Below are 24,527 nucleotides of genomic sequence, written 5' to 3'. Positions count from 1 at the left end.
GGGCCCAGCCATTCCCGAGTTCCAGTCTCCAACCTCTCTAGATTGTAGACTAGAGTAATGGGCTATATTAACAACTTCTTTGTTGGTAGACTTATGCAGAATTCGGTAGTCAAGTGCCCTCACCTGTCTTTGGGTAGACAGCCCACCAGAACTGGCCGAGCCATTTGCCCCTCATTGCTACCTCTCTGAAACAACGGCCCGAATTACAAGACCTGAATCACCGTCTCGAGTGCTTTATAAAATTAGAATATCTGGCAGTATTCACTGTGGACAGGTCTACCGTAAGAGTCTCGGTGTTGCCTGACCTTGTGGACAAATCACAGCGAGGCCAGGTAATGGTTAATCGAGCTGCTGTCAGTGCAACCCCGCAGTCGTGTGTCTGTGAATGTTACCCCACCAAAAGAGCTCCCGAGTTCTAGAATTCCAGAACCCAAAAGTCGGCCGCGCATTCGCACTCCTCAAACCACGTCCAACTTGCACACAAATTCGCCGCCCACAATGCCGCCCGAGGATTCCAAGCCAGTCGAGCCCGTCGTCGACGACAAGGGCAAGCAGGTCGCCGCCGCCGAATCCGAGTCCGACGACGATGAAGAGCCCACCGCGGGCGACGCCGCTCCCGCCGCCGGCTCCGCCGCCAAGAAGAAGAAGAAGCGGTCGAAGCGCAGCAAGGTCAAGGAGGCCTTGACCGGCAAGTCGTCCGAGGACGGCGGCGCCGAGGCGGACCTGAAGAAGGCGCTGTCGTCCCTGACGCCGCAGCAGATCCAGGAGTTCATCGCGCTCAACCCGGCGCTGGCCAGGGAGGTGGCAGAGAGTTCGGGCAGCGCCAACCCGTCGGCTGACGAGGCCGCCACGCAGTTGCGCAAGATGAACCTGCAGGACATCATGACCGGACTGGCGGCCAGCGGCAAGAATGCAAAGGACATGGGCTCCTACAAGTTCTGGCAGACGCAGCCCGTGCCGCGCTTCGGCGAGGAGGGCCAGCTCGAGGAGGGCCCTCTGCGCCTTCAAAAGGTCGAGGATGTGCCTACGGAGCCTGGCCCGCTGGTCGCCGGCTTCGAGTGGGTGACGATGGATCTGACTAACGACGATGAGATCAAGGAGGTGTATGAGCTGCTCAACGGCCACTACGTCGAGGACGATGAGGCCATGTTCCGATTCAACTACTCCCCCTCTATCCTTCGATGGTACGAGCTCTGTCCCTCCTCTACTAGAGCACTACATCTGTCCTATCAGTCTCACTAACACGATATAGGGCCATGATGCCTCCCGGCTGGAAGAAGGACTACCACGTCGGCGTCCGCGCCACCCAGTCCCGCAAGCTCGTCGCCTTCATCTCCGCCATTCCCGTCAACCTTCGCGTCCGCAACAAGCATGTCATGTGCTCCGAGGTCAACTTCCTGTCCATCCACAAGAAGCTCCGCGGAAAGCGCCTCACCCCCGTCCTCATCAAGGAAATCACCCGCCGCAGCAACCTCAACGAGATCTGGCAAGGCCTGTACACCGCCGGCGTCGTCCTCCCCAAGCCCGTCAGCACCTGTCGTTACTACCACCGCGCACTCAACTGGCAGAAGCTGTACGAGGTTGGCTTCAGCCCGCTTCCCGCCAACAGCAAGCCGCAGTACCAGGTTCGCAAGTATGCGTTGCCCGATAACACCAACACGAAGGGCCTGCGTGCTATGGAGGATAAAGATCTTGATGCGGTCATGAGTTTGTACAAGAAGTACATGGCGAGATATGATATGGTGCCCGATTTCACTCGCGAGGAGGCCTACCACTGGTTTGTGCCCAAGATCGAGCCCAGTGGCGAGCAGGTTGTCTGGACCTACGTTGTCGAGGTAAAGCTGCCCCTGAATCCTGCGACCCTTGCACATTCTAACACGAGTCTAGGACGCTGACAAGAACATCACCGACTTCTTCTCCTTCTTCAGCATCGAGTCCTCGGCCATCGGAAACGCCAAACACAGCGTTATCCGCGTCGCCTACATGTTCTACTACGCCAGCGAGGTCGGCCTCAGCACACCATTCGACAAGTCCACCCTCAAGACACGCCTCAACGAGCTCATCCACGACGCCCTCATCCTCGCCAAGCGCTTCAAGTTTGATGTCTTCAACGCCCTGTCTCTCATGGACAACGCTCTCTTCCTCGAGCAGCAGAAGTTTGGCGCCGGCGACGGCCAGCTGCACTACTACTTGTTCAACTACCGCCTGAACCCCATCGCCGGCGGTGTTGACAGGAAGAACCAGCTCGACGAGAAGACCCTCAGCGGTATTGGCACGGTTATGCCCTAAGTGCAAGCGTGAGTGGTGCAGAAAACAGACGGGACGCAGGGGCGAAGGTGGCAACATCTAGGTTTTGGAGAGATGGGACGTAGAGATTGCAGAAACCCAAGGGAACCAATGCAAAATGAAAATCAATATCTGTACGAAGAGATGAATATCCAACAGTCGACGATGATGACCAATTATATACGCTCGGCCGCGGCCCAGATCTTTAAGACATCCCATAAGCCTCGTGAAACCCCAGTTCCTCTTCACAGCCTGGTTTCTCATCCTGCATCCTCGACTATAGCTTATCCCAAACTCCTAGCCTCTCCTCCAGCAAACCGTTGAGCCACTGAGCCCGCTCCATGGGAGGCGCATGGCCCATGCCCTCGACGATGAGGCCCACGCCGGGCTGCATCACTCGGATCAGGCGCTCGCCGTTAGGCAGGGCGATCATATTATCTCGAGTGCCATGCATAATGAGAAGGCGGTCGCGGCCGACGGCCTCGGCGATGGCGGCCAGCTGCTCGTCCGTCTTGTTGTGCCAGCCGGCGGCCACCAGTTGGCACAGCAGGCCCTTGACCGAGAACTCGTCCGCGTTGCGCCGCTTGACGAGCTCCTGCGCCTGGAAGCGCTGGAAGTTGGAGTCGAACGTGCGGTACTGCGCGCCGGCCCCCGGCCCCGGCGGCGGCGGGATGCACCGGGGCGTCTCGCCCGGGACGGGGAGCTCCTCGGCGTCCGGCGCCGCGAGCCACTCCGGCGTGAAGAGCTGCTGCGCCGTGTCGGCAATGGTGCGCTCCATCGACTTGGGGACCAGGAAACCCATGCCCTCGAACATGGTCTCGGTGAAGGACTTGGAGCTCATGATGGAGCCCGACGAGCAGAGCAGCGACAGCGACTTCAGGCGGTGCGGGATGGCATGGGCGATTTCCTGGGCAATCATGCCTCCCATGGAGATGCCCACGACGTTGATCTCGCGATCGGCGGTCCAGCCGACGTGGTCCACCACCTCGATAACGTCCTTGGCCATCTCGCTCGTCGAGTAGCGCCCCAGCGGCTTGTCGCTCCCGCCCATGCCCCGGTTATCGAGGATCAACACCGAGTACTGGTCGCCGCGGTCGTGGCCAAAGTACTTTGTCTGCCGCTGCCAGGACGCCTTCACGCCGGCGAGGCCCATGACGAGCTGCGCGGCACCCGAACGACCATCAGCGCAAGTCCCTTTTCCAACACAGGCGTCAAGTTTGCACGGAGTCTGGCTCGCGGGTGTAGTCGCCCGCGATGGGGAAACAGAGCATCAACGTACCACGAGCTTGATCGGCCCGGAGCCATGCATCTCCCACGCGATGTTTACAGGCCCACCGCGGTCCTTGGCCGCCGCAACTTTGCCCTGCTGGTGAGGCTCAAGGCCCCAGACCGTCCCCGGATACGCCAGGTGGTTGACCGTCTCCTCCGTCGAGGGGAAATTCTCTTGTCTGCGGCGCATCGCTGGTCAGTTGGCGGTATTCCCGCGACAAGATGATTATACGCCAAAGCACAAACACCCCGAGAATACGGCTGCGAGATAACAATCATAGGAACAGAGAGAGAGATAGGAAATTGTGCGACGCCTTGAGACTTACCCAGTTGCCATGATGTTTGCTTGAGCTTCGGCGTCTTCCCAGTGCGTCCAAGCCGGGGTGCAGGTGACAATTATTCCCCACACGAACGGGACACTTGAGTGGGGTATGAAGCCAACAATTAGCTATTCAGACGTCTAGAATTGAGGGTTATTGTGATTCAAAGACAGCAAAGTCAGGCACAAGTTCAATGGCTGACAAATTTTCTAATCAAAGACGAGGGTTTACATCCCACACCATAAGCAGCATCTCCCACAACACGCGGCGGAGTGTCCTTGGTGGACCGAGGACCGTCCCCAGCGGTGACGTTGCTCCCGCACGTGCCGAGCTATTCCTAGATGGCAGCCAAGACGGGCAGACGGGAAGACGGGTAGACACGCAGGGGGTTGCTTCAAGTTGAAAGGGAGCATGCCTCCAAAATTCCATTTTATTCCATTTTAGCCGGCGAAGTTCTAGCTCCTCGCATTCGCTTATTGTACATCATATACATGGCCCATCGTGTCGTGGCCTCAGCGTCTCTCAGCGTCTCAGCGTCTCTACGCAGTCTCCCCCAGCACCGCACCAGCCCATCCACAATTGTAATTGAAGCCGTCATCGGCACCGTCTATCAAAGAACCCCAACTGTCTGGATCGTCTCTCTCTGGGTCCCTCATAGGGTCCCTTACCTCTCGCCAGCGAGGCGTCTGCCCTGGACCTCGCTCAGCGCCTTGGTTCCGCTGAGAAACGAGACGACGCTAAGGACAAGGACGACGGGCAGGATTTGGAACAGGTTCCACGCGCTGTAGTAGAGGAAGAAGGCGCCCTCAATGGCAATGATGGATCCGAAGAAGACAATGTGCGAAATCGGCGCAGTACCGAGGGCCTTGGGGATGTGGTTGACATTAGCGCCCAGAAAGAGCCACTGTAACACCAAGTTAGCAATTATCCTACCAAATAGGGTGGCATAAACACATACGCCGGTGAACAGAGGGGGGACAGTGCCCAAAACAGCCAGCACGAACACCAGCGAGATGAACATGGGTGGGCTCTTAGCATCTTCACGGAAGATGTGTTGAATCGTGGAGCGCTTGCCGTATCGAACGGGGGCCTTGTAGTCGGGTGTGGGCGTGTTGGGGTCGAGTTGGATCTCGATGTCGAAGACGGGGGAGATGGATCCTTTGGAAGATCCAAAAGAGCCGAGCACGATGCTAGCCTTGAGGGGGGCGTCGGACAGGAGGAGCTGGACAGGGAGGTCCTTCTGGGTCTGAGGACTCGTCAGCACATGTCATTGCGTCGTCTCGGGGTGCGCAATCACTTACAATTTCGACGCTGCCCTTTCCGGATGCCTTGATGGTGAGAGGGTAGGGGGCCTCGAGGCCAGTGGACTCCGACAAGATCAGGAACGCCTGGTGCGGCCGCTTGGCACTGGAACCATCCTTAGTGGTCAACGACACCGTGATGGTATCCTTATGGCCCAGGACGACGGCATTTGCAGCATGCTCATTTGCGCTAAACCTGCAGTGCTCATCCAGTCAGCAATTGAACCCTCCATGTACCAGATCCAGAACGCAGCTAGATGCTTCGTTGCCGCGCGGTGGGGACAGCTTTCGCGGGAGCTCACTTCTGGGTGACGGCGTTGGCCTTCTTGGAGCCGACGGAGACGGACGCGTCGGCGAAGCCCCATGAGGAAGAGGCGTGGGCGGCGCCTGCAAGGAACAGCAGGGACGATGCGATCGAGAAACGCATGGTGGGCGGTGGTGGTGGTGGGAATTTCGAGGGACGAGGCTGACGGATGTGGACAGCTTGGAGAGACCAGATAGTGCGAGATGGACTCCCAGACAGTAGCTCTTGGAGGTTACGTGGTAGCAGGTGGAGCAACGCTATTGGCCGAAGCTGTCTGAAGTTGGTGGGGCCGAAACGAAGTACGTACTCCTCCCGATGTACTGGGCTTCTTGGTGGTGTTCTAGGGTAAGTGGATTTGTCTCGGCAGAAGTACTCGTGGGGATGTTCCACCACTCTCATGAGTGCGCATTGCTGAATCCAACCTTGCTATTGAGCGTCTCTAGTAGATGGATTCAGGATAGGGTGGTGATTTATACGCAATTCAATCGACATATTGACAGGGCGATTTAATCTATCATATTTGTCAGTTCTTGAATTGCGTAAACCACCAATTCTCCATCTCATGTAAGTAAAGTCTATGCAGCCCGCGTGTCAGGAAGCCTCCCAAATGCATCTCGGTCCGTCAAACCTCCCGCTTTCTATTTATATCACTTTGATACTTGAATCTCCGTTGCATGCCCCTTGATCGACTGAGTTTCTTCTTCTGTCAGTTCAATGCCAAACCACTCCTTCAATGCCTGTACCCGCTCCTCCTCCGTCTTACACTCCTGCACCACCTTTGTCTTGCCTCCGGGGTTCTCCTTGACCACGTCGTCCACCAGCATCCGCTTGCCGTACACTTCCTGGCCTCCCGCCGCCGTGGCGCACGGTCGCCGGAGGAACTTGACGACCAGCACCGTCCATGTCTGGAAGCTGCGGGGACTCGTGCTGGTGAAGTGGTTGCAGACCTCAAAGTCTGCCGGAAGCCACTCCACGGCGTGGCTGAAGGCGTAGTAGCTCACCCACGGTTGGTCGGGCGAGTTACGGCACTGGTAAATCCACAGCCGACGGCCGGGCGTCAGCTCCGTCTGGCCCGGGATGAAGTCCTTGATGAGCCGGGCATCTTGCGTGCCCATGTTGCGCCACTCGGAGCCTTCGACCAAAGCCATCGGCTGCGTGGGGCCGTCCCCGCCGAAGCTGACGTCGAGCACCCACCGCGAGTTGTCAGCCAGTGTCACAATGTTGACAATGTGAACCCTGATCAACGTTAATTAATATTGGTGTTTTGTGAGAAAAATGAGACAAGGAGACCAACCAGCCGGGGAATGGCCCATACGGAACGCCGTCCTTACGCGGCCGCACCCGGACACCGACAGGATACACCTGAAAACCCAGCGCACGCAGCATGTGAGTCAGCAGGATGCTATTCTCCATGCAGTAGCCGCCACGCCCGCGACCACTGGCGATGAGCTTGAAGTACACCTCCTGGGGATCAAGCGTGATGCTCCGGTGGTCGGAGTAGTGAAGCAGCAGGTTCTCGTAGGGGATCCCAGTGATCATGTGCTTGTGGATCGCGGAGAGGAAAGCATGGTCTAGGATGGGCTCGTTGCCGATGTAATACTCAGCCGGTATCTTGAGGTGAGAAAGGAACTTGGCTACCTGGGCCTCCGAATAGATGTGAGCCATGGTGTCGTCAGTTAGGCGGTATCTCGAGTGTAATAGTGCTCTTATCACCCAGTGATGGTCAAGGTATTTAAGCGTGGGTGTAACGCCAACGGACCGGGCAACCTCGATTCAGAGCGACCACCAAGTGAGACGAGAAGATGAACAAAAGATAAAACAAGAAAGAAACAACCGAGTCATGAGTAGAGCCCGCGAAGTCAGGTCATCTTAATCTAGAGTCCGTGGTATGTCCCGCAAGGCCGCAAGGGGCCCATGAGATGAGCGTCCCGCCCCGGCTGCCGGGCGTGTCAGAGAAAGGGCGGTCCGAGTGTGCGAAACGCATGTACATGAACTGCGCCCTCCGGGTATCCAGTCGTAGAAGGCGGCAGCTGCACCAGCAGCCAATCAGTGGAATTCTGGCGTTTACTTCGGGAGCGTGCGTATATTCGGTATCTTTGTCGGCTCATTTAGTCTGGCGGTTGGCGTCTAATGACGTCTTAGCTCGATGTTGCGGACCCGGAATAAATGCCTCTCGCTGGACGCGCTCCACGAGGGCTATCGTGGGGTATTCAACGGTGCTCATGGTTGGTCTCAGGGGCGGCGAGAGGTTGAATCGCATGCGTGACACCGAAAGCCACGAGGCAGAGGCCAGAGTGCATGTGTACAGTACTGAAGGTGTGTGTGGGTGCTTATCATTTGTTGCTGTAGACACCGATTTGGCCACCAACTGTTGCGCCAGTCTCGACGGTAAGAACCAAGAAGCAATACTTCAACCTCCGCCCATACAGCAAATCCTCACGATACCCGACCCGCTGATGCATATGACTCTATCTGTATAATGACATTTGTCCACCTGAACGCCAAATCTCCGTTAATCATTCGCCTTGCTTGATCCAATTCATAACTCCGTCCGTTGGCTCGTCGTCTTCACCGTCGCGCTTCTCTTCGCCTTGGTCACCGACAGCTTCGGCATCTGATCCTGGATCCCCATCCACTCCACCACAAACGCCGTCGTGATCTTCGCCCAGTCGCGCGTCGTAGGAAGATCCAGATGTTCACCATCGTCCTCCATCTTGTGCCACACTTTGGGGAACGGTGAGGGGATGATGTGCAGGATGTCAACGCCACGCTCCATGAACGGCCTGTGGTCATCATCTACGTAGCTGCGAGTAAAGCGGCTGGCCTCCTTGTCTGATTCTGGTAGGAAAGGGCTGGCGGGGTTGGCCTCGAGGACGCCCAAGTCACGCATACGCTTCTCGAGCAGAGCCATGGCCCTGTAGGCCCAGTGAGTCGTCAGGAAGTATGACGGGACCCTGGGCTCTGAGGTTCCGAGAAGGTCTAGCAGCAGGAAGAGGCTGATGGAGTCGAGAGGCGTTCTGTAGGTAGACATGGAACCGTGGAATTGCGAGTCCCAGTCTTCGGCAAGTGCTCTAAATAATTGTTAGCAACTCTCCCTTGCTGTCGTACAAGTCGTTTCATACCTCGCCCCGTACAGGGAATCAGTGTCCGTCCAGTGCAAAAAGGCCTCCTCGCCATCTAGGAAGAGGATCTGAACCCCCTTGGGCTCGTCCAGCCCATCGTCCAACTCCCACTTGGCCTTGAGCGCTTGCTCGATGCTCCTCGCCACATGCATGAGCATGGCGCATGGCGCCGCACTGTCGGTTGCGCCGATAAAGCCTGTCGGCTCGTATTTGCTGTCATAATGCGCGACCAAAGTCAACCGGCCGACTTCGCCTGGGTTCGAACCGGGGGGATCTCGGCGGAAGATCAAGTTGGAGAATGGCACGTCCTTGTCGCCAGTAACGGGCGTCTTGGACGTCGTGTTCTGCCACTGGATGGTCCACTCGGGGAGGTTGTCGCGGAAGAAGTCGACGAAGTGCTGCTGGGCGCGCAGCGAGCCCTCGGTGCCGGCGACGCGGGGGATCAAGATCGGGGCGAGCAGCTTGCCATTCTTGATGTTGAAGTCGTCGCCCGGCGAGGGAATGTTACGCAGGTCATCGTCGGTTAGCGTCATGGACCGAACAGCCGGGGCGAGGAGGGCGAGGAGGAGGGCGAAGACGGAGACGAGGATCGCAGATGGAGGCATTCTTGCTGAGGTTTGTGGCTATCACTGGGAACAAATTGACATTCTCGTGGGTACGGCGCTAGCTCATTCCGCCCGCCGCTACGCAATCAAGTCAAGCAGAAGAATATGCTAGAAGATAGGAAGCAAGCGTCGGGTGGATGGATGTACGGATAGCTGTTGAAAAATGGTGGATTCCAGCGACGGACGGAGGCGTTTGATGGTGGTTGAGTGGATGCGACTGACGTCGTGGCCTCTTCCAATGATCACCAGCAGCCCCTTGTGTCTCCCCGTGCCAGTTCATTAGCGGCTCGCAGCCAGGACGTGGGCAACTACACGCTAGGAGATAACGCTTCGTTAGTGGTTGCAACCCCCACAAATCCAGGTCCTTCAGGGGTTCCAGGCACTAAAGCTTAAATGGTCTCATGACATCTCCGTTGCTCATTGTGTGAACTGGTGCTATGCTCTCTCTGGCGACGGGTGAAACCTGGGATAGGGCCATGGTAGACTTCAATATTGTTAGTGAGTTTTAAACACATCGCATAGTTCGAAAAGGCTTTTAAAACGTCCAATACTTGGTTTGGCGGGCATCATGGTTTGGTTAGTCGTGATCTCCTTCTCATCGGGAAGGTATCCCATGAGACCACGCTGAACTTGCCTAGGTACCTACGGTTGAATCGCTCGGCGCCAGGAAATCAACTTATGGAGACTCTACGCAGAATGGTGTTTGAAACAGCAGCTCGGTTCTTTGGGACGACTATAAGCAAATATCACGTCAACGCCAATTCAAGAACAATTCTTGCAGTAGCATGAAGCTAAAATGACATCCGCTTTGTGCATGCCCACAAGGATCCAAAAATGTAGATTTGTAACACACTCAAGCCAAGGTACCTTATGCTCCTAGCAAAATACACGGGGGAAGTAATAGGAACTAAAACCTCCCTGGTGTTTAGGGAGAATGCCTAAGACCTGCTGCAATTGAAACTGCTACATGGTGCTAACTGCTACGAGGAAGAGATGTGTGAGTGACTGAGGATGCTGCCAAGAACATGTTCAATCCTCGTGGACTGCCGTAACAGTAAAGAGAAATACAAATTTCACATGCCTTTGCTATGCTTGTGGAGGAGGCATGGAAATAAGCTTACAACAACCAAATGTATCCGTATACCTGGAGCCAATCGCCACAGCAATGACGTGTAAGACATTGATCTGCACACCGTTTTCATTCAATCTCGTCATGCTCAACATCCATTCTAAAATATCACAAGTTAAGTAGGTGATCAGCAATCAACTTTCCATTACAGTGGTTACGTTAGGTTCATCCTCGCTCACGACGCAGAGCGCCTAACGCCGAAATCTTCAACCCCACAATGGATGGATTTCGGCGATAGGAGAACTCACCCTGCTACTCGGCCTCAATCATATGTCGAGTTGGAGAAAATAACTAGACTAGCGGGGTATTTCCATGTTCGGATATTTCGGGTTCAGCGTATGGTACTTACACCACAGTCGACGTTGCGAGTGTTTCCGATGTTACGACGCGCGTGTAAGCAATGCATGAGCGTTGCGCCAGTGCCTATATAAACCCTTTCTCCGTGACCAAAAGAGGCTTTCTTCTCATCGTAATTCCTTTGACCATCTAAGGAGACACAATCAAGAAGGCCTCCATTCCATTTCTCAATTACATTATATCACAAAGCACGAAGCCGCAGTTCGGATACCTTAACATGGCCTCCCCAATCCCCGTCTGGTTCATCACTGGTGGTAGCAGCGGCTTTGGTCAAAGCATCGCGATGGAAGCCCTCCGCCGAGGCCATCATGTCGTCGCCACCGCTCGTCGCTCCTCATCTCTTACCGCCCTCGCTGAGGCTGGCGCCCAGATCCTGGACCTCGACGTCACCGCTACGGAGGACGTCATCGAGGTCAAGATGAAACAAGCTCATGATTACTACGGTCGCTTGGACTACATTATTAATGCTGCGGGTTATGTCCTTGAGGGAGCTTGCGAGGAAGCTTCGTGAGTTCACTTGAGCTCCTCTGAAGTTAGGAACGCACTAACAAAATGAACAGGGAAAAGGAGGTCCTCGACCAGTTCAACACCAACGTCCTCGGCGCCATCAAAGTCACTCGAGCAGCAATTCCTCACCTCCGGGCTCAGCGCTCTGGCGTCATCGCACACTTCGGCTCCCTCGCTAGCTGGAACGGCAACCCGGGGACGGGCTTCTACAACTCAACCAAGTGGGCCATCAGCGGCTTCTCCGAGTCCATGAGCGCGGAGTTGGCCCCGCTGGGTATCGCGACTACCTGTATCGAGCCGGGCATGTTCCGCACGGGGTTTCTCAACGCCGGGCGTCGGATCGGCACCGAGCGCCGCCTGGGCGACGTGTACGGGAAGGTGGAGGAGGTACGCGCGTTTCTGGATGAGAAGAACAATAGTCAATTGGGGGACGTCGAAAAGGGGGCACGGGTCACAGTTGATGTGTTGACGGGAACAGGCGTGGGCGAGGGCAGGACAATTCCTGTGAGGTTGGTGTTGGGATCGGATTCTTTCAATGTGATCAAAGGAAAGTGTGAGAGTACCCTCAAGCTGTTGAAGGAGTGGGAGGATATTATTGTGTCAACCGATCATGATGACATGAAATAATATTGTAGATAGTGGAGAAGGCAGCTGGTCCACTGTATGCTTGTTAAGGCTCGGTATCAGACGCTGTAATACTGTTGAAGGGACCAGGCGTACATACTACCGTATCGACCCCTTCCCCTACTTATTGCTTTCGGGCTTTATTACACCTAATGATTTAGGAAATCCAAGCCTCACAACTTATAGCTTAGCCTTAGTCCATAAAAACAGGGCCAATTTATCGAGTCGATATAGTATTGTCCGTTCTGTTACACACCGACCCCCAATACATGCGACAACAATAGACAAACCCCACTAACGATCATAGGTAAGTTTTTATCTATTAATTCTTACTTTCAGTGTAATTAATTTCGTCTTGGCGATAAAATTTCTCGACCCGGAAGCGTTATTTTTACCAGAATCCGCAATTATTGTGTAGTTCTGTAGGAATTCACCATAAACAGAGGCGGGCGATTTTGGGACTTGGCATCCCAGATTCAGGCAAAGGAATGGGAGATTATTGTAAATGAGGAACGGTTTACCGTGGAAGAACTGGGAAATGATGGGTTCAGGTTCCGGGGCCAGTTTATGGCGCTCGTCATCCCATTCTTGGGGGTACGAAATTTGCCTGGCCCGGTGGAAGGATGAACTTGAAAATACCAGCGTCTAGACACAAGGGTTAATCAATACAATACAGCGTTCTAATTCCGGCATGTATATTCGGTTATTTAAAAATTATCATCTGCTCCACTTTAACATGGACCTACATGTCTATCTTGGGATGAACAATGTCCAACACCGAGATAGCCAGATCGTATCCAACATATATAGGCTTGAATCAATGGTTTCCGCCAATGCATCATGCTCGTTCAATTCTATTAAAATCAATATGTCATCATTCCCACGGGCTCGCGCTGTCTTGCGCGTCTCTGGGCGCCAGAAAGAATGCGCGTATAAATGGAAAACCCAACGCCCATCATGCAATTTCCCTCCGCCTGTGATGGAGATCCGCTTTAATCTGGACCCGCCTCCCAGAACTGAGATGCTCCGATTCTATAGGTTGGTGTTCAAACAGGCCCGCCCTTTGCCGTTTCCATTCGTCTGTGCCTCCCAAGTTCCTCTATAGTATCATGTCGTAAAACGGCCAGGTGGGCGAGGATATGTATGTCGTGTCCCGATATTAATGGAGCTTCGTAGCGTCGCGAGCCAGCTTGTTGGCAACCTGCTTCTCCTTAGGAATGGTGAGGGCGTTGATGCCGAGATATTCGCAGATGCTGCCCACAACGAGGAAAGCCCAGCGGAAGTAGACAACAAGAGCAAAGAAGAAGTAGCCCCACAGGTAGTTCAGTTCGAACCGAGCGCTAACCTGAGAGAGGCCAAATCGGGGCAGGTTGCCGAGAATAGCACCGCCGACGAGAGGCCAGAGCATGACAGTCCAGTAGGGGAAAGGCTGGTGCGTCAAGTGGGCGAGGATCATCTTGGTTGTCATGCGACCAAAGACGAATGCCAAGGTCAAGCAGAAGAGCATAAGATGGTTCTCCTCCATGAGCGTGCTGTAAGGAGAGAAGACCCACAGACCAATGGAAATGGTATATACGGCCATAGGAGTCCACTCAAGAAAGACAGGGGCGACGGGGAGGCCGTTCTTGCGTCGCGCCTGGACGACGTTGTACACGCAGAAAGGGATCTGGGTAAAAACGAGAGAGCCGACGATGAGGCTGATCCAGATGTCTCGGAACGTGGTCTCACCGAGGAGATTGGCCAGGCCGGGCAGGTGCTCGCCCAGGAGGTGGTTCATGGGCTGAGTCCAGATCCCAGGACCATAAATGCCAGACATGATCATGACCAGGCAGGCAATGAGCAAGCCTTCGGTGGGACCGTTGATAACGCCCAGGTAGAGTGTGTGTGTATGATAGGTTTCCCAGGTCGAGAAGAACATGGGGAGGCAAGGACACAGCGCGGTGAAGACACCGGCGTGGGTGGTTCCCAGACCCATGGCGGCCGTCTCGAGCAAGCTGGCGAGAGTGCAGTTGAGCGAATCGATACCGTGGTCGAAGAGTTCGCCGAGACCGCTCGAGGTTCCCGTTCGGCGGGCTTGTTTGCCATCGACATTGTCCATGGTCTGGTACATGAACAGTCCGAAGGCGAAGCTGAAGTAGATCCATGATGGTCCCTGTAACATGGGCGATGCTGTTAGCATTTTCGCATGCGGTCGGTTGAGTGACGTCAACGTACCGGTCCAACCAAATCTGGCATGAAAATCTCGAGTAGTATGATGTTACCCAAGATGAAGCAGAACCCGAGGAGGGTAACCATGTTTGGCGCGAGCCATAGCGGTAGCAGCTCGACGAAGGCGTTCCACTGGGAGAAACGCGCAAGGTCAGCGGGAAGGTCTCATGAGGCAGGCGTCCAGTGGGACGACGGAGCGGGAGCTGCGGGAGCGAGCTCAAGTGCGTCTGGGAGGAGGTGGACGTACAAAGGGGCCGAGGACGTATTTCGAGACCGGAGAGAGGTCGACGCTCGAATATTTGTACGTCTTTAGATGGACAAGGGCATCGTCCGAGATGCACTCGGCAACCGCGCTCTCTGTTGGAGACAGTCGTCAGCCACACGATCTCGTACGTCATCGGGAGTCGTAGAACAGAGACACTTACTAGTATTGGGAGCCATGTTCCTACCGCTCGGGTTGGACGAGGTTGGATTGAATAGCGGTAGTGTTTCGCCTCCAGACATGGTGGGAGGGGAGGGGCCGGAGGGCGGAGGGGTCTGCGAAGGGAAAACGGGGACCCTTTAAAGGCGTCAGGGGAAGCAAAGCTACGCTGCACGGCGCCTGGCGCTGCGCTGTAACGGGATGACGGTGTGCGGCGCGGCGCAGGTTTGACACACTCACACAAGCGCGGGCTGGGGAAGGGAAAAAAGAGGAGCTTGTTGCAACAGTGTTGGGCGGTTCAGCCTTCATGCAGCGGTCTCGATCTGCCTTGTTTTTCGGGGGTTTGCGTGAAGGGGGCAAAACTGGTTGAGATGAGCGAGCTCTGGCATTGGTGTTTTGGGAAAGGCGGTGCGTCAGCCCCCTGCAGCCGCGTGCGCTGCGACCCACTGAAGACCGCGAGGCCACGGATCTTTCAAGGGACCACGCAGTGCGTTGCTCCAGTGCAGCTGGGACACAACCGGTTGAAGACTCGAACTAGACGGTGGCTTTCAGTCCCCGACCAAGTCATAGATTACCGGACCGGGGGGCGGTCAACGGCCAAGATTAGCGCCTGTCCTGTCACCATTCAGAGGGCGTCCTTGGAGCCTCCCGGAGCCCCAAGATGCCCACTATGGGTTCAGCCAATGCTGCTGGGCGAATAGCTACACAAGACCTGCAGGCGATGCCAGACATTTACTCAAACTCAACTCGACTGAAAAATTTTCAACTTTGCAGCTAATCTAATTATCAATATCCCCCCCAGAAACTGAGCCCCGCTACCTCTAATGATCCCTCACGGCATATCCTCCAGATGTATCAACCGCGTTATCCCCGAGACACTGTCGTCACAAGAGCCACGAGCGCCACAAAGGCAAGACATGGCTCACGAGGGCAACGGGTAGCTCACGACAAGTGAGCACATGAGACGTTTTGTCCGTCTGGCCGACGTGGATCGATTGGTTGCGATTTGTTGGGGGCCGAGGATCCTTTCGTGCATAATGGCATGTGCCTGTATCCACGGAGCCAGCGCTATGGATGCAAAGGCGGTAGGGGCTCCATTCCCCATTCGCGGCGAAATCAGGGGAAGCGGGTATGCTGAATCGCCAGTCTAGTTAATCCGGACGGCGACCGTAGTGCCGACGTAGGAATGCGTTGCAAGGCTGAACGATGACAACCCGAATTCCACGTCATTTCAGATTCACATACAATCTTCACAATACACAGCCATCAAGCTTTGGCCAACAAGGTCCAATATATTATTCCAACCCTTCAAAGTAAACCCCAACTCGACTTGGAAATGCAAACTGACGTCTCAGAGGTGGGTCGCAGGTCTCGTGCCCTCACATTTTCTTCCTCCATCTGTTCTGTTCTGTCTCCTTGGTCTCCGTCTCAAATCATTCTCCCCATCCATGCTATTCTTCCGGGATTATTAGGAAGGGATATGCGAATCCCTATAGTCGAACAAAAAACAATGCTTGAAAAGATTATGCCCATCCACCAACACCCAGACGTCCAAGGCTCTTAAAGGAATGAATCAGAAGACACGCGAAAAAGATGCAACCAAATCAATGTGTTAGGTCATCCACTCCCTGAGCGAATGACGGAGCGAACAAGCCGTATAGCTGCTTATAGCAGGGCGAATCCAACGAACATGCTGCCCATAACGACAGCAAGACCCCACTTGCGGCCGGCCTCAAGAGCAGTAGCCGATCCGGACTTGTCGCTCGAGCTGGAGCTGGAGCTGGAGTCGGAGCTGGACGAGTCGGAGCTGCCGTCAACTGAGGTGTAAACAGTGTCGGCGTCATCGGTGGCCGAGGCTGTCGCCTCGGCACCGGTGGCGGAAGCTGTCTTGGTGATGTTGTACTTCTTGGGGTCCTGGGCACCGCAAGGGTGCTCCTGACGGCACGCCGAAGCGCAGTTGTTGTTGCCGTTGCAGTCGGTGACACACTGGTTGCCCCATTCGGTGCACACGAAGTAGGGGAGAGATAGGGAGTATTCGGAGACGTTGGGCTGCTTGCCGTTGCCGCAAATGCAGCCGTAGGTCAGAGATGCCTGAAGATGATGAGTTAGACGGTACGCAGAATCAGGTTGGCGGATGGGGGGACATACAGGATCACAATCATTGACCTTGGTGGTTCCGTCACCAGTTTGTTGGCAGATGAGGGGGCAAGTGTACTTCTCGCTGGCACACCAGGCCTCTGATTCACCATCAGTCTCTACTTCTTCGTCTCTTCCATTGTTAGGAGCTAGACAACTCACGTCGCTGGGACAGAGGCACGCTGTCGGGATCGATCACGTAGTCGGCCTGAGCAACGGCAACGAGAGTGGCGGCGACGGCCAGAACAGTGGAGCGGACGGAAGGCATGGCGATGTGGTGGAGGAATTAACGGTTCGAAGAGGTGTTAAGGTGAATGATCCGAGTATCGTGAGGAATGGGACGAAAGACTGTAGATCTCGGTGGTCAGCGGGGTGCTCTTGAACTGGGATTTGGCCTGTCAAGTATTTCAGGACGCAACAAGTCTGAGGACGGTGCAGGTAGTCATAGAAGGTTGGGTCGGTATGCAGTATGATCCCCAGGACAACAGCACATTTGAATGCGGGCTTGGGTCGTGTGGCGGGTGGGTTCAGGGTCAACTCACACAATTATTATGGGTGGGCGTTTGTTTGTATGAACGAAGGTACAAACAAGACGGCAGCGAGAGATGAAAAAGCAATCCGCAAACGAATGTCGGAGGACTCAAGCGAGAGGAGAAGTGGAGGATCAAGAGATGGCCGGATACACGGGAAGAGAGAGGAGACCGGGAGGAGAGAGGAGGCGACAGGACGGAATAGCCTTATGCAGAAATGAGCCAGAGCCGGGGCTGAGACCCGCGGCTGGCATTATCACGACCACCGGTGACTAGCAAACCAGCAACATCAAACAGGCTTAGCCCGTGGCCGAGGCACAGGCAGCGTAGCATCGCAAGCTCTGGGCGTGCTGGGCCGTGGCCCCGTGAGGCTCGGGTAGGATCCAGCCTGGGCGGTACGACCCACCGCTCGGCGCGATGCGAAGCTAGCTTTGGCCAGGGATCGCTAGGCGGAGGTGCTACTACATTATACAAAGTACGGATTTGTACCATAATTAATTACATGATATTCAGCCCGTAGGCCGTAGGGAGCTTGCATAGGTACAGTAGCTACCTATGTTGGCGCAGGTTGGCTCGCCGGGCTAGCAATTTGGCGTGAGCGCCAGCATGGAGCTTGGAGAGCTTGCGGACGCCACTGGTGTGTTGCTGGCGTGCATCTCCAATTTCCAGGCAAGCCAAGCCGCTCCGAGATGGGCCCTCGGGGAAAATGACCGCTGACGGAACTCATTTTGCATCTGCCATTGGCGTTAATTGCTACATGCCGTTCTTGTTTTTGTTGCCGTTCGTTGTGATTGTCTCTCCCCAGATTATTGGCTAGTATGTCTCAATAGGTCTCACTACCGCGAATCAACTCGGACAGTTCTCTCCACTACAATGCCATCATCGGCTACGTCGGGTGATAAGCTCGGCCAGGTCTCCATCTCCCCGTCCCACAGACCACATCCAAAATGATCGTATTCCCGCTCGCCTCCCATCTCCTCATTGCCTCGAATACAGCACCTCCAGCACCTAGCCCTGGGCTGTCGCAGGTGTTTCGCCGGTCGGTGGCGCCCACGGCTCAGGCCTCGATTACAGGTCTCACTCCGCCCGCGGGCGGTCGGCCTTTCTCGTGTAATGTATTCATTGGTTGTGCATGTGCAAAACAAAACACGGCCGTCTGAGAGGTTGAGAGGTCACTGCATTGAGTAATGACTGCATCATCCAGGCCGGGCCGCGACACGACACTTCGCATATCCCACTTGTCCGTCAGCAGTTGGTGGAACTTAGTGCATCGTGAGGGTGTCCCGCCTCCGACCTTCCGACCCTCCGCCCCAGCATTACGAGCCCACCCCATTCCTGTCAGAAGAGTTACTCCAGCATAGGCGGTGCGGCAAAGCAGGTGAGTGGCCAATTGCCCACTGTTGACTCCCGCAGAGGCAGGTCGCCAGGTGCGAGCTCGTATTTCTTGCATATGATGATAGTAGTGCCGAGAGTCCGCGCGATGCACGAGAGCAGTCGTGGGTCTGATCATGTTTGTGCACTGAACCAACCGGGCTGACTGAAAGGTGACGCCGAGACGACTCTGACGGCAATAATTCCGGGCGGTAGAAGCCGAGCACACTGATCGGCCTCCTTAATAAGGTTACTGCACTAATAGACAAGGGATCGGTTGAAAGTGCGGATGGCAGAGTAAAAGGAGGCGCCGCCTACTAAGTAGCATGAGTCCGGGGTCTGAGGGGGAATTGTCCAGGGTCTACCTCCGTGCCGTCAAGTAACATCGCAAGCATCAGGTGGGTGGATGAATGCCAAGCTTTCCAAGTCTCCATGGCAGTCCAGACTCACGTAGCAGGGGCTGCTTATGCGGTCCAGGGTCGACTGCAGGAGGCGTGCACAACTCACACCTAGAGGCACGGCTTGGGTAGCCAGAGGACAGATAGAACAAGTGACAATATAGATGGGTCTACTTGCTTTGACTCACCTGGCTCAATACATTGGCCTAAAAGTTTGGATGAACGAGAAGTCTCAAGATAGAGATTATAGAGCCCAACTACATTAATGGCTGGCATCCCGTAGACCTGGTCCTTGTGTAGGTAGTCATAAGCTTGCACCACCAGGAGACCAATCCCACCGCGTCCACCCATGGCGAACCACTCCATTTATTGTCTTACGATAGGCCCTCCCCGCTCCTTAGTCGGCATTCCCTTCCGTTAGGCTCAGGACTGCAAATATTATGCTGGGGCATATCAGTCGACTCTATAGATATGAGAGGCAAGCCGCCCCGGCCGAGAAAAAGATCCTGTACGCGGATAGATGCCCAAATCTTCGAGACATGGCCCCACCTGGTGGCACACAGAGAGGTGCATAGCGCCGGATCTTGTTGGCTCACCTCCCTTTGAATCCCCGTGGAGGGCCGTGTCGGTTGGCCTGACGGACGGCACGGCACGGGTGCTCACTCGGGGGCCGGAACGGGCATTCGCAGATTGATGGAGAGGCCGTCATCGGAATGCGGCGGCCGGGATACCGGCGTGGATGCCACGGCGGCAGTAGTATGTGCACAATCTTCCCACGGGTACGGGATGTCACGGTAGGAAAGTCGTGAATATCCACAGTAGCATCACCGGCAACGCACCTAACCCGACATGACAGCAGAACTACCGGTAGGCAAGTCACCAATTGGAAAATAGCATCGGCATCGGTATCCAACAGCGCCCGATCAACGTTATTCCAATCCAACGTCCCGCTCCCCGGAGCAAGCCAACGCCGATGCGTCGAGTTTGCGCCAGCCAGTGGGGACGGGCGGGAGCCAGCCCAAAACACGTTCCTCCTCCGGGACGCCGCCCGCCCCTCTTCCGGCCGAAAGAAGCATGATGCCGACATTCTCAACGCCGGCCTTCTTTTGCATCACCTCAAAGCTTTAACCACGCCATCGGTTGCTCATCCGCGTATAGCCAGCCGCGCAGCCCTTCCTTCATTGGCCTTCATTTCCAGACACGTTATTACAGTTGACGTGCACCCTGTCCCTCCCCATCACGCTCCCTGCGCAGCGATATCGAACCCCTTGGTGATCCAATCCTTCCAACTCGCAATTCTTCATCACGGACGTCAACCGCCACGACTATCAAATTCCATCATTCTTGCCAGCAGCAGCAACGACAACATCTCCGTCGACACCACAGTTCCTCGGGGGACTCAAACGATCATCCTACTCCCACCCCGTCTCACACCAGACCCCATCCGCCTGGGCATCAATCGCAACACACCACCGGCCGTCCCCTCGTCCGCCGCGTGCGACTCCGATCTCCGAATCCTTCGAACCCACATGCCCTTTCCACTGTCGCATGGCTGAATGGCGCCGGCGGTAGATCGAGAGCGTGCCAATGGCAGTTGGACGGGCACCGCATCTCCCGCGAGACCGTCCGATATCCCTTCAGCGTCCGTCGAGGAGTTCCACACCCCGCAGTCGTCGCTGCACAATGAGGCGCCCATCAGCATCAACCACCGCGACGAGGAAGATGCCGTCTCTCCAGTCGTGTCCCCCAGCTCCGTCACATCTCCGCCGTACTGGGTCAACTCGCATGGTCACCAGCGCAATATCTCCAGCGTATCCGTCGAATCCATCCTTCCCGCCGGAGCCATCACCCTCCGCGACAACGAGATAAACGACTACAACGACCGCAACAATGCCTGCTGGGCCAAGAGCGTCGAGATAGCCGACTACACCATCGTCAACGGCAGCGCCACCAACATCGGCGCTTTTGTTGTGTGGAACATCCGTGTCGAGACTCTCCATGTGGGTACTCTGCCAGCGAGGTGCAAACTGGGGACCGAACAGTATGACTAACCAACCACCCATATTTTTAGGGAAGTTACATGAACATCCGAAAACGGTATTCGGAGTTTGATGAGTTTCGACATCAACTAGTTTTGACCTTCCCCGGGTTCGAGGCGGCAGTTCCGGAGATTCCGCCCAAGAGCGTCATCTCCAAGTTCCGACCCAAGTTCTTGGAAAAAAGACGAGCTGGTCTCCAATATTTTCTCAAGTAGGCATCTCCTCAATATTGACTTACCGGATGTATGCTTACCTGATCTTCAGTTGTATTCTCTTGAATCCAGAGTTCTCCGGCTCGCCGGTTCTCAAGGATTTCCTCTTTGCATAGCGGCTGCATTCCCTTCATGACTTCACTGGATATAGTTCACTATCGGCCCTCAGGGAGGGCTCTTTTTGTACAAACGACATGCCAGTTTCTGCCTCGTCAATAGGCAGCAACGCTAATGATAATGCCTTGGATGACGCACATATGCGCCTCACTGCTGCTATTTTCGTACATGGTTCAATAGTCAAACTCGTACAAGACATATGGATTGCTGTCTTCCTCTCGTACTTTTCTCCTTTTGCCAAGCCGGCTCTGTGGTCCGCCGCCAACCCTCAAGCGCATGTTGGTGGGTATGCCTAGAGGGCTGAGCGGCGTCTCACACAAGCCGCCATATTCCATTCATTCCTACGCGCGGACCTATCGAATCTGCAACTAGAATTGCTTACGCAGTGCCAATGCTGTTTGCCGCGATGCCAAGTGCCGGCTTTCCGTGACAAGATACGGGACATGGCTGGGCGGTTGCCTCCTTGCGTCATCCGCGTCCATCATAAGAACGAATAGATCCGACACAGATTTACTAGACAGCAGAAGGCGAGGAGAGCATAATGACCTGTTTCATGCCCTGTTTGATCGGTGGCAATTATCAAGTAACTGCTTTAAGCGTTTGATGGTCTCGCATCGTCATACGCCGCGGATTCGCTCCAGGCATGACGCAACTCGAGCTTCTAGAAGCCTGCTCCTTGCCGGTTTTGGCAGAGACCAGTACGACCCCACCATCACGACACCCCCTGGGGCGCGCCAACTCACAGATGTCCGTCGTCGCCACTTCATCATCGACTGTTTTTCGCATTCCACGCAGGACAAAGGAATACATGGATTCCCTAGTTCCTCCAACGGCGGACGGCTTCGACCGTATCGCATCCGTGCAACAGGGACACGAGGACGAACAGAAGCGCAAAGCCCGAGAGCTCAGGCGCCAGTCGCTAAAGTCGCAAGCGCAAGCGCAACATGAGCGCAACGGGAGCTCATCAAGCGGTGGTCAGGATGAGAGGGCGCAGGCTGCCCGGTTGATCCAGAAAACCTTTCGGGGGCATCGCGCAAGGCGGGAGATGCAGGGATTCGGACTCGATGCGGGCACTCGATGGGCCACGGCAATCCGCGAGGCCCAGTTCCGGGAGGTAAACCGCCCAATGTCAAGGGAAGAGAGCATGTCCAATTCAGGGACGGGCAGCCCAGAGAGGAAACGACGCTTGATGGCCCGAGAAAAGTGGAAGAAGGCCAGCATAGTTGCACGACGAGCAAACCACGACGATCTTCCCTCAGACTCGTCATCCTCAACGTCTTCAGACGAGGAGGCATCGCCAGAAGAAAGGGCTGCCGCAAAGGCACGGCGCGAGAAGGAGAATGCCTCGCGCAGAAGCGATGCTCGCGTTATGGGTCTCCAGTACTTCCTCGAGATGGTAGATCTCAAGCATCGCTACGGGAGCAATCTGCGCATGTATCATGAGGAATGGAAGCGGTCCCCCACGAAGGAGAACTATTTCTACTGGCTCGACTACGGCGAGGGGCGCAACATCGAGTTAGATGCCTGCCCGCGCGATCGTCTTGAACGAGAGCAAGTCCGATACCTCTCGCGGGAGGAGCGACAATATTACCTCGTCAACGTGGACGGTGACGGGCGTTTGTGTTGGGCCAAGAACGGGGAGCGCATCGACACGACGGTAGCGTACAAGGATAGCATCCACGGCGTGGTGCCCTCAGATGACCCGACGCCGGCCTTCAACCCCATGGTCGAGTCAGGACATTCACGGAACTCGGTCGACACAAGCAGCTCGGACTCGACACTGGAGTCGATACGGGAAGCCGATCGGGCGGCCAAGTATGCGACGCCGGAGTTCGATGACAATGGAGGCTTCAAGAAGGTGACTCACCTATCGGCATCGACCGTATTCAACAAGCTGCTCCGCAAGTCGGTCAAGAAGAATACCTGGATCTTTGTAGCCGACACATCATTCCGACTATACGTGGGCATCAAGAATTCAGGGGCATTTCAACACTCGTCGTTCCTCCAAGGCGGCCGAATCTCAGCAGCCGGCCTGATCAAGATCAAGAACGGGCGGTTGCGATCACTGTCGCCGCTGAGCGGTCACTACCGACCTCCGGCAGCCAACTTCCGGGCGTTCGTACGGAGCCTGAAGGCGGGAGGCGTGGACACGAGCCACGTCGCCATCAGCAAGTCGTACGCGGTGCTTGTCGGGCTAGAGGCATACTTGCGGACACGGCGCAAGGGTAAGGAGATGCTTGGGAAGCTGGCGCACGGGAAGGACAAGATCCTAGCACCGGAGGAGACGGCACAGCGAGAGGAGGATGCGCGGGACAAGAGTGAGAGCGCCGAGAAAGAGAGAAAGGCGTTGGAGAGGGAGGAAGCCGAAAGGGATGCCGAAAGCACCGGGGTGAAGGTGATGCAGAAGTTGAGGATTTCTACATCGAGACTTAATAAAGGGGGGTAGCGTGCTGCCGTGACGAGTGGTTGGTATCAGACGGCATGAGACTGGCTGTGGCGGATTCTTAATACCCCTTGAGTGATGGTTATACGTTAACGACTTATGAATATAATCAGCATTAATGTCCATACTTACAAACCCCGGTGTTCTTGCATATAGCCAGAAGTGGTCGCCATGAGAAGCAGTTCTTCCGGTTCACGACTAGACTTACTTCCCTTTCTTAACGTTGTCAGGCAGCCTCGACATCCGGTCGGTTACCCTATAGCGAGCACCAAATATGATGGGGACTGATTTCTTGATGAACGAGGCGTGATTAATATGGATAAAGTGTTCGACTGTTTGGACTATTGCATTTGATTGTGTACGGGTGTTGTCGACGGATTTCATAATTCGGCGCTTGCTTTGTTGCCATGAAATGTTTGCTTGTTATTGTGAATCTGGACCATTGCCAACTGCATTGCCAAGATGACAGACGAGGTCACAATCAGGCTAGGATAGCTGCGGAAGGCCAAGTACGTACCCATCTCGTCATAAAATCACATACGGCTCCAGACACTGCTATTCAACCAGGTGCTTACCTGAGTCACATACAATCTTCAAGTGTCTGTTTGGTCGCGGAAAGTCGAAAACCATCGGCTGCTCTCACCTCCAAACGCCCAGCGCACTGGCTTGGGGTGCACCTCGCTGGAAGCGCCTTGGGCACGGGACTCCCACAGCGGGCAAGTGCCCTGTACGGAGTGCTGAGGTCAAGGCGCTCTAGGTGATCCGACAGCGTCACCCGCCCCTAAACCTGCCCAAATAACGCCAAACGCCAACGCCACGAGGAAGGGA

The 24,527-nt window shown here is 55.3% G+C and overlaps 12 protein-coding genes across 12 annotated transcripts; 5 read left to right on the top strand and 7 right to left on the bottom strand.

The window, feature by feature from the left end:
* Positions 1–295: 295 nt before the first annotated feature.
* On the top strand, positions 296–2,416 carry BGZ61DRAFT_411992 (Glycylpeptide N-tetradecanoyltransferase). Its single transcript, XM_046243285.1, has 3 exons — positions 296–1,184; positions 1,253–1,835; positions 1,888–2,416. The coding sequence occupies exons 1-3, from the start codon at positions 499–501 to the stop codon at positions 2,287–2,289; spliced, it is 1,671 nt and encodes a 556-aa protein (XP_046109353.1). The 5' UTR covers positions 296–498; the 3' UTR covers positions 2,290–2,416.
* Positions 2,417–2,434: 18 nt separating this feature from the next.
* On the bottom strand, positions 2,435–4,033 carry BGZ61DRAFT_126082 (Alpha/Beta hydrolase protein). The gene is made up of 3 exons (XM_046237094.1): positions 3,882–4,033; positions 3,566–3,734; positions 2,435–3,445 (listed from the first exon to the last, which is right to left on the bottom strand). Exons 1-3 carry the CDS (start codon positions 3,890–3,892, stop codon positions 2,564–2,566), a joined length of 1,062 nt encoding a protein of 353 aa, XP_046109352.1. The 5' UTR covers positions 3,893–4,033; the 3' UTR covers positions 2,435–2,563.
* A 506-nt stretch (positions 4,034–4,539) lies between these two features.
* BGZ61DRAFT_343439 (Oligosaccharyltransferase subunit Ribophorin II-domain-containing protein) lies at positions 4,540–5,603 on the bottom strand (the record flags this gene model as incomplete). The annotated part of the gene is made up of 4 exons (XM_046239597.1): positions 4,540–4,779; positions 4,834–5,121; positions 5,177–5,372; positions 5,479–5,603. The coding sequence occupies 4 exons, from the start codon at positions 5,601–5,603 to the stop codon at positions 4,540–4,542; spliced, it is 849 nt and encodes a 282-aa protein (XP_046109351.1).
* Positions 5,604–6,127: 524 nt separating this feature from the next.
* On the bottom strand, positions 6,128–7,145 carry BGZ61DRAFT_527883 (arylamine N-acetyltransferase 2; the record flags this gene model as incomplete). Its single annotated transcript, XM_046253176.1, has 2 exons — positions 6,128–6,716; positions 6,775–7,145. 2 exons carry the CDS (start codon positions 7,143–7,145, stop codon positions 6,128–6,130), a joined length of 960 nt encoding a protein of 319 aa, XP_046109350.1.
* On the top strand, positions 7,065–8,017 carry BGZ61DRAFT_126060 (uncharacterized protein). The gene has a single exon (XM_046237093.1). The coding sequence runs from the start codon at positions 7,400–7,402 to the stop codon at positions 7,958–7,960; it is 561 nt and encodes a 186-aa protein (XP_046109349.1). The 5' UTR covers positions 7,065–7,399; the 3' UTR covers positions 7,961–8,017.
* A 2-nt stretch (positions 8,018–8,019) lies between these two features.
* On the bottom strand, positions 8,020–9,207 carry BGZ61DRAFT_490484 (uncharacterized protein; the record flags this gene model as incomplete). Its single annotated transcript, XM_046250337.1, has 2 exons — positions 8,020–8,551; positions 8,603–9,207. 2 exons carry the CDS (start codon positions 9,205–9,207, stop codon positions 8,020–8,022), a joined length of 1,137 nt encoding a protein of 378 aa, XP_046109348.1.
* A 1,634-nt stretch (positions 9,208–10,841) lies between these two features.
* On the top strand, positions 10,842–11,827 carry BGZ61DRAFT_411976 (uncharacterized protein; the record flags this gene model as incomplete). Its single annotated transcript, XM_046243284.1, has 2 exons — positions 10,842–11,200; positions 11,254–11,827. The coding sequence occupies exons 1-2, from the start codon at positions 10,911–10,913 to the stop codon at positions 11,825–11,827; spliced, it is 864 nt and encodes a 287-aa protein (XP_046109347.1). The 5' UTR covers positions 10,842–10,910.
* Positions 11,828–12,983: 1,156 nt separating this feature from the next.
* Positions 12,984–14,536, bottom strand: BGZ61DRAFT_490482 (CDP-alcohol phosphatidyltransferase-domain-containing protein; the record flags this gene model as incomplete). The annotated part of the gene is made up of 4 exons (XM_046250336.1): positions 12,984–13,976; positions 14,039–14,164; positions 14,280–14,389; positions 14,458–14,536. 4 exons carry the CDS (start codon positions 14,534–14,536, stop codon positions 12,984–12,986), a joined length of 1,308 nt encoding a protein of 435 aa, XP_046109346.1.
* Positions 14,537–16,067: 1,531 nt separating this feature from the next.
* On the bottom strand, positions 16,068–17,127 carry BGZ61DRAFT_125956 (uncharacterized protein). Its single transcript, XM_046237092.1, has 4 exons — positions 17,081–17,127; positions 16,752–16,937; positions 16,602–16,690; positions 16,068–16,544 (listed from the first exon to the last, which is right to left on the bottom strand). The coding sequence occupies exons 2-4, from the start codon at positions 16,855–16,857 to the stop codon at positions 16,119–16,121; spliced, it is 621 nt and encodes a 206-aa protein (XP_046109345.1). The 5' UTR covers positions 16,858–16,937; positions 17,081–17,127; the 3' UTR covers positions 16,068–16,118.
* Positions 17,128–17,756: 629 nt separating this feature from the next.
* Positions 17,757–19,105, bottom strand: BGZ61DRAFT_442738 (uncharacterized protein). The gene has a single exon (XM_046244782.1). The coding sequence runs from the start codon at positions 18,627–18,629 to the stop codon at positions 18,177–18,179; it is 453 nt and encodes a 150-aa protein (XP_046109344.1). The 5' UTR covers positions 18,630–19,105; the 3' UTR covers positions 17,757–18,176.
* Positions 19,106–19,204: 99 nt separating this feature from the next.
* Positions 19,205–20,485, top strand: BGZ61DRAFT_125911 (uncharacterized protein). Its single transcript, XM_046237090.1, has 2 exons — positions 19,205–19,682; positions 19,745–20,485. The coding sequence occupies exons 1-2, from the start codon at positions 19,582–19,584 to the stop codon at positions 20,442–20,444; spliced, it is 801 nt and encodes a 266-aa protein (XP_046109343.1). The 5' UTR covers positions 19,205–19,581; the 3' UTR covers positions 20,445–20,485.
* A 214-nt stretch (positions 20,486–20,699) lies between these two features.
* Positions 20,700–21,255, top strand: BGZ61DRAFT_296249 (Phox homologous domain-containing protein; the record flags this gene model as incomplete). Its single annotated transcript, XM_046238629.1, has 3 exons — positions 20,700–20,888; positions 20,960–21,138; positions 21,192–21,255. Coding segments are annotated over 3 exons (432 nt in total), but the record flags the coding sequence as incomplete, so codon positions are not given.
* Between the last annotated feature and the right edge of the window lie 3,272 nt (positions 21,256–24,527).

Source organism: Ilyonectria robusta (assembly GCF_021365365.1).
Source record: "Ilyonectria robusta strain PMI_751 chromosome Unknown BGZ61scaffold_3, whole genome shotgun sequence".
Classification (NCBI taxonomy): Eukaryota; Fungi; Ascomycota; class Sordariomycetes; order Hypocreales; family Nectriaceae; genus Ilyonectria; species Ilyonectria robusta.
Note: the sequence above shows the minus strand (reverse complement) of the source record. Positions and strands in the feature narration are given on the sequence as shown.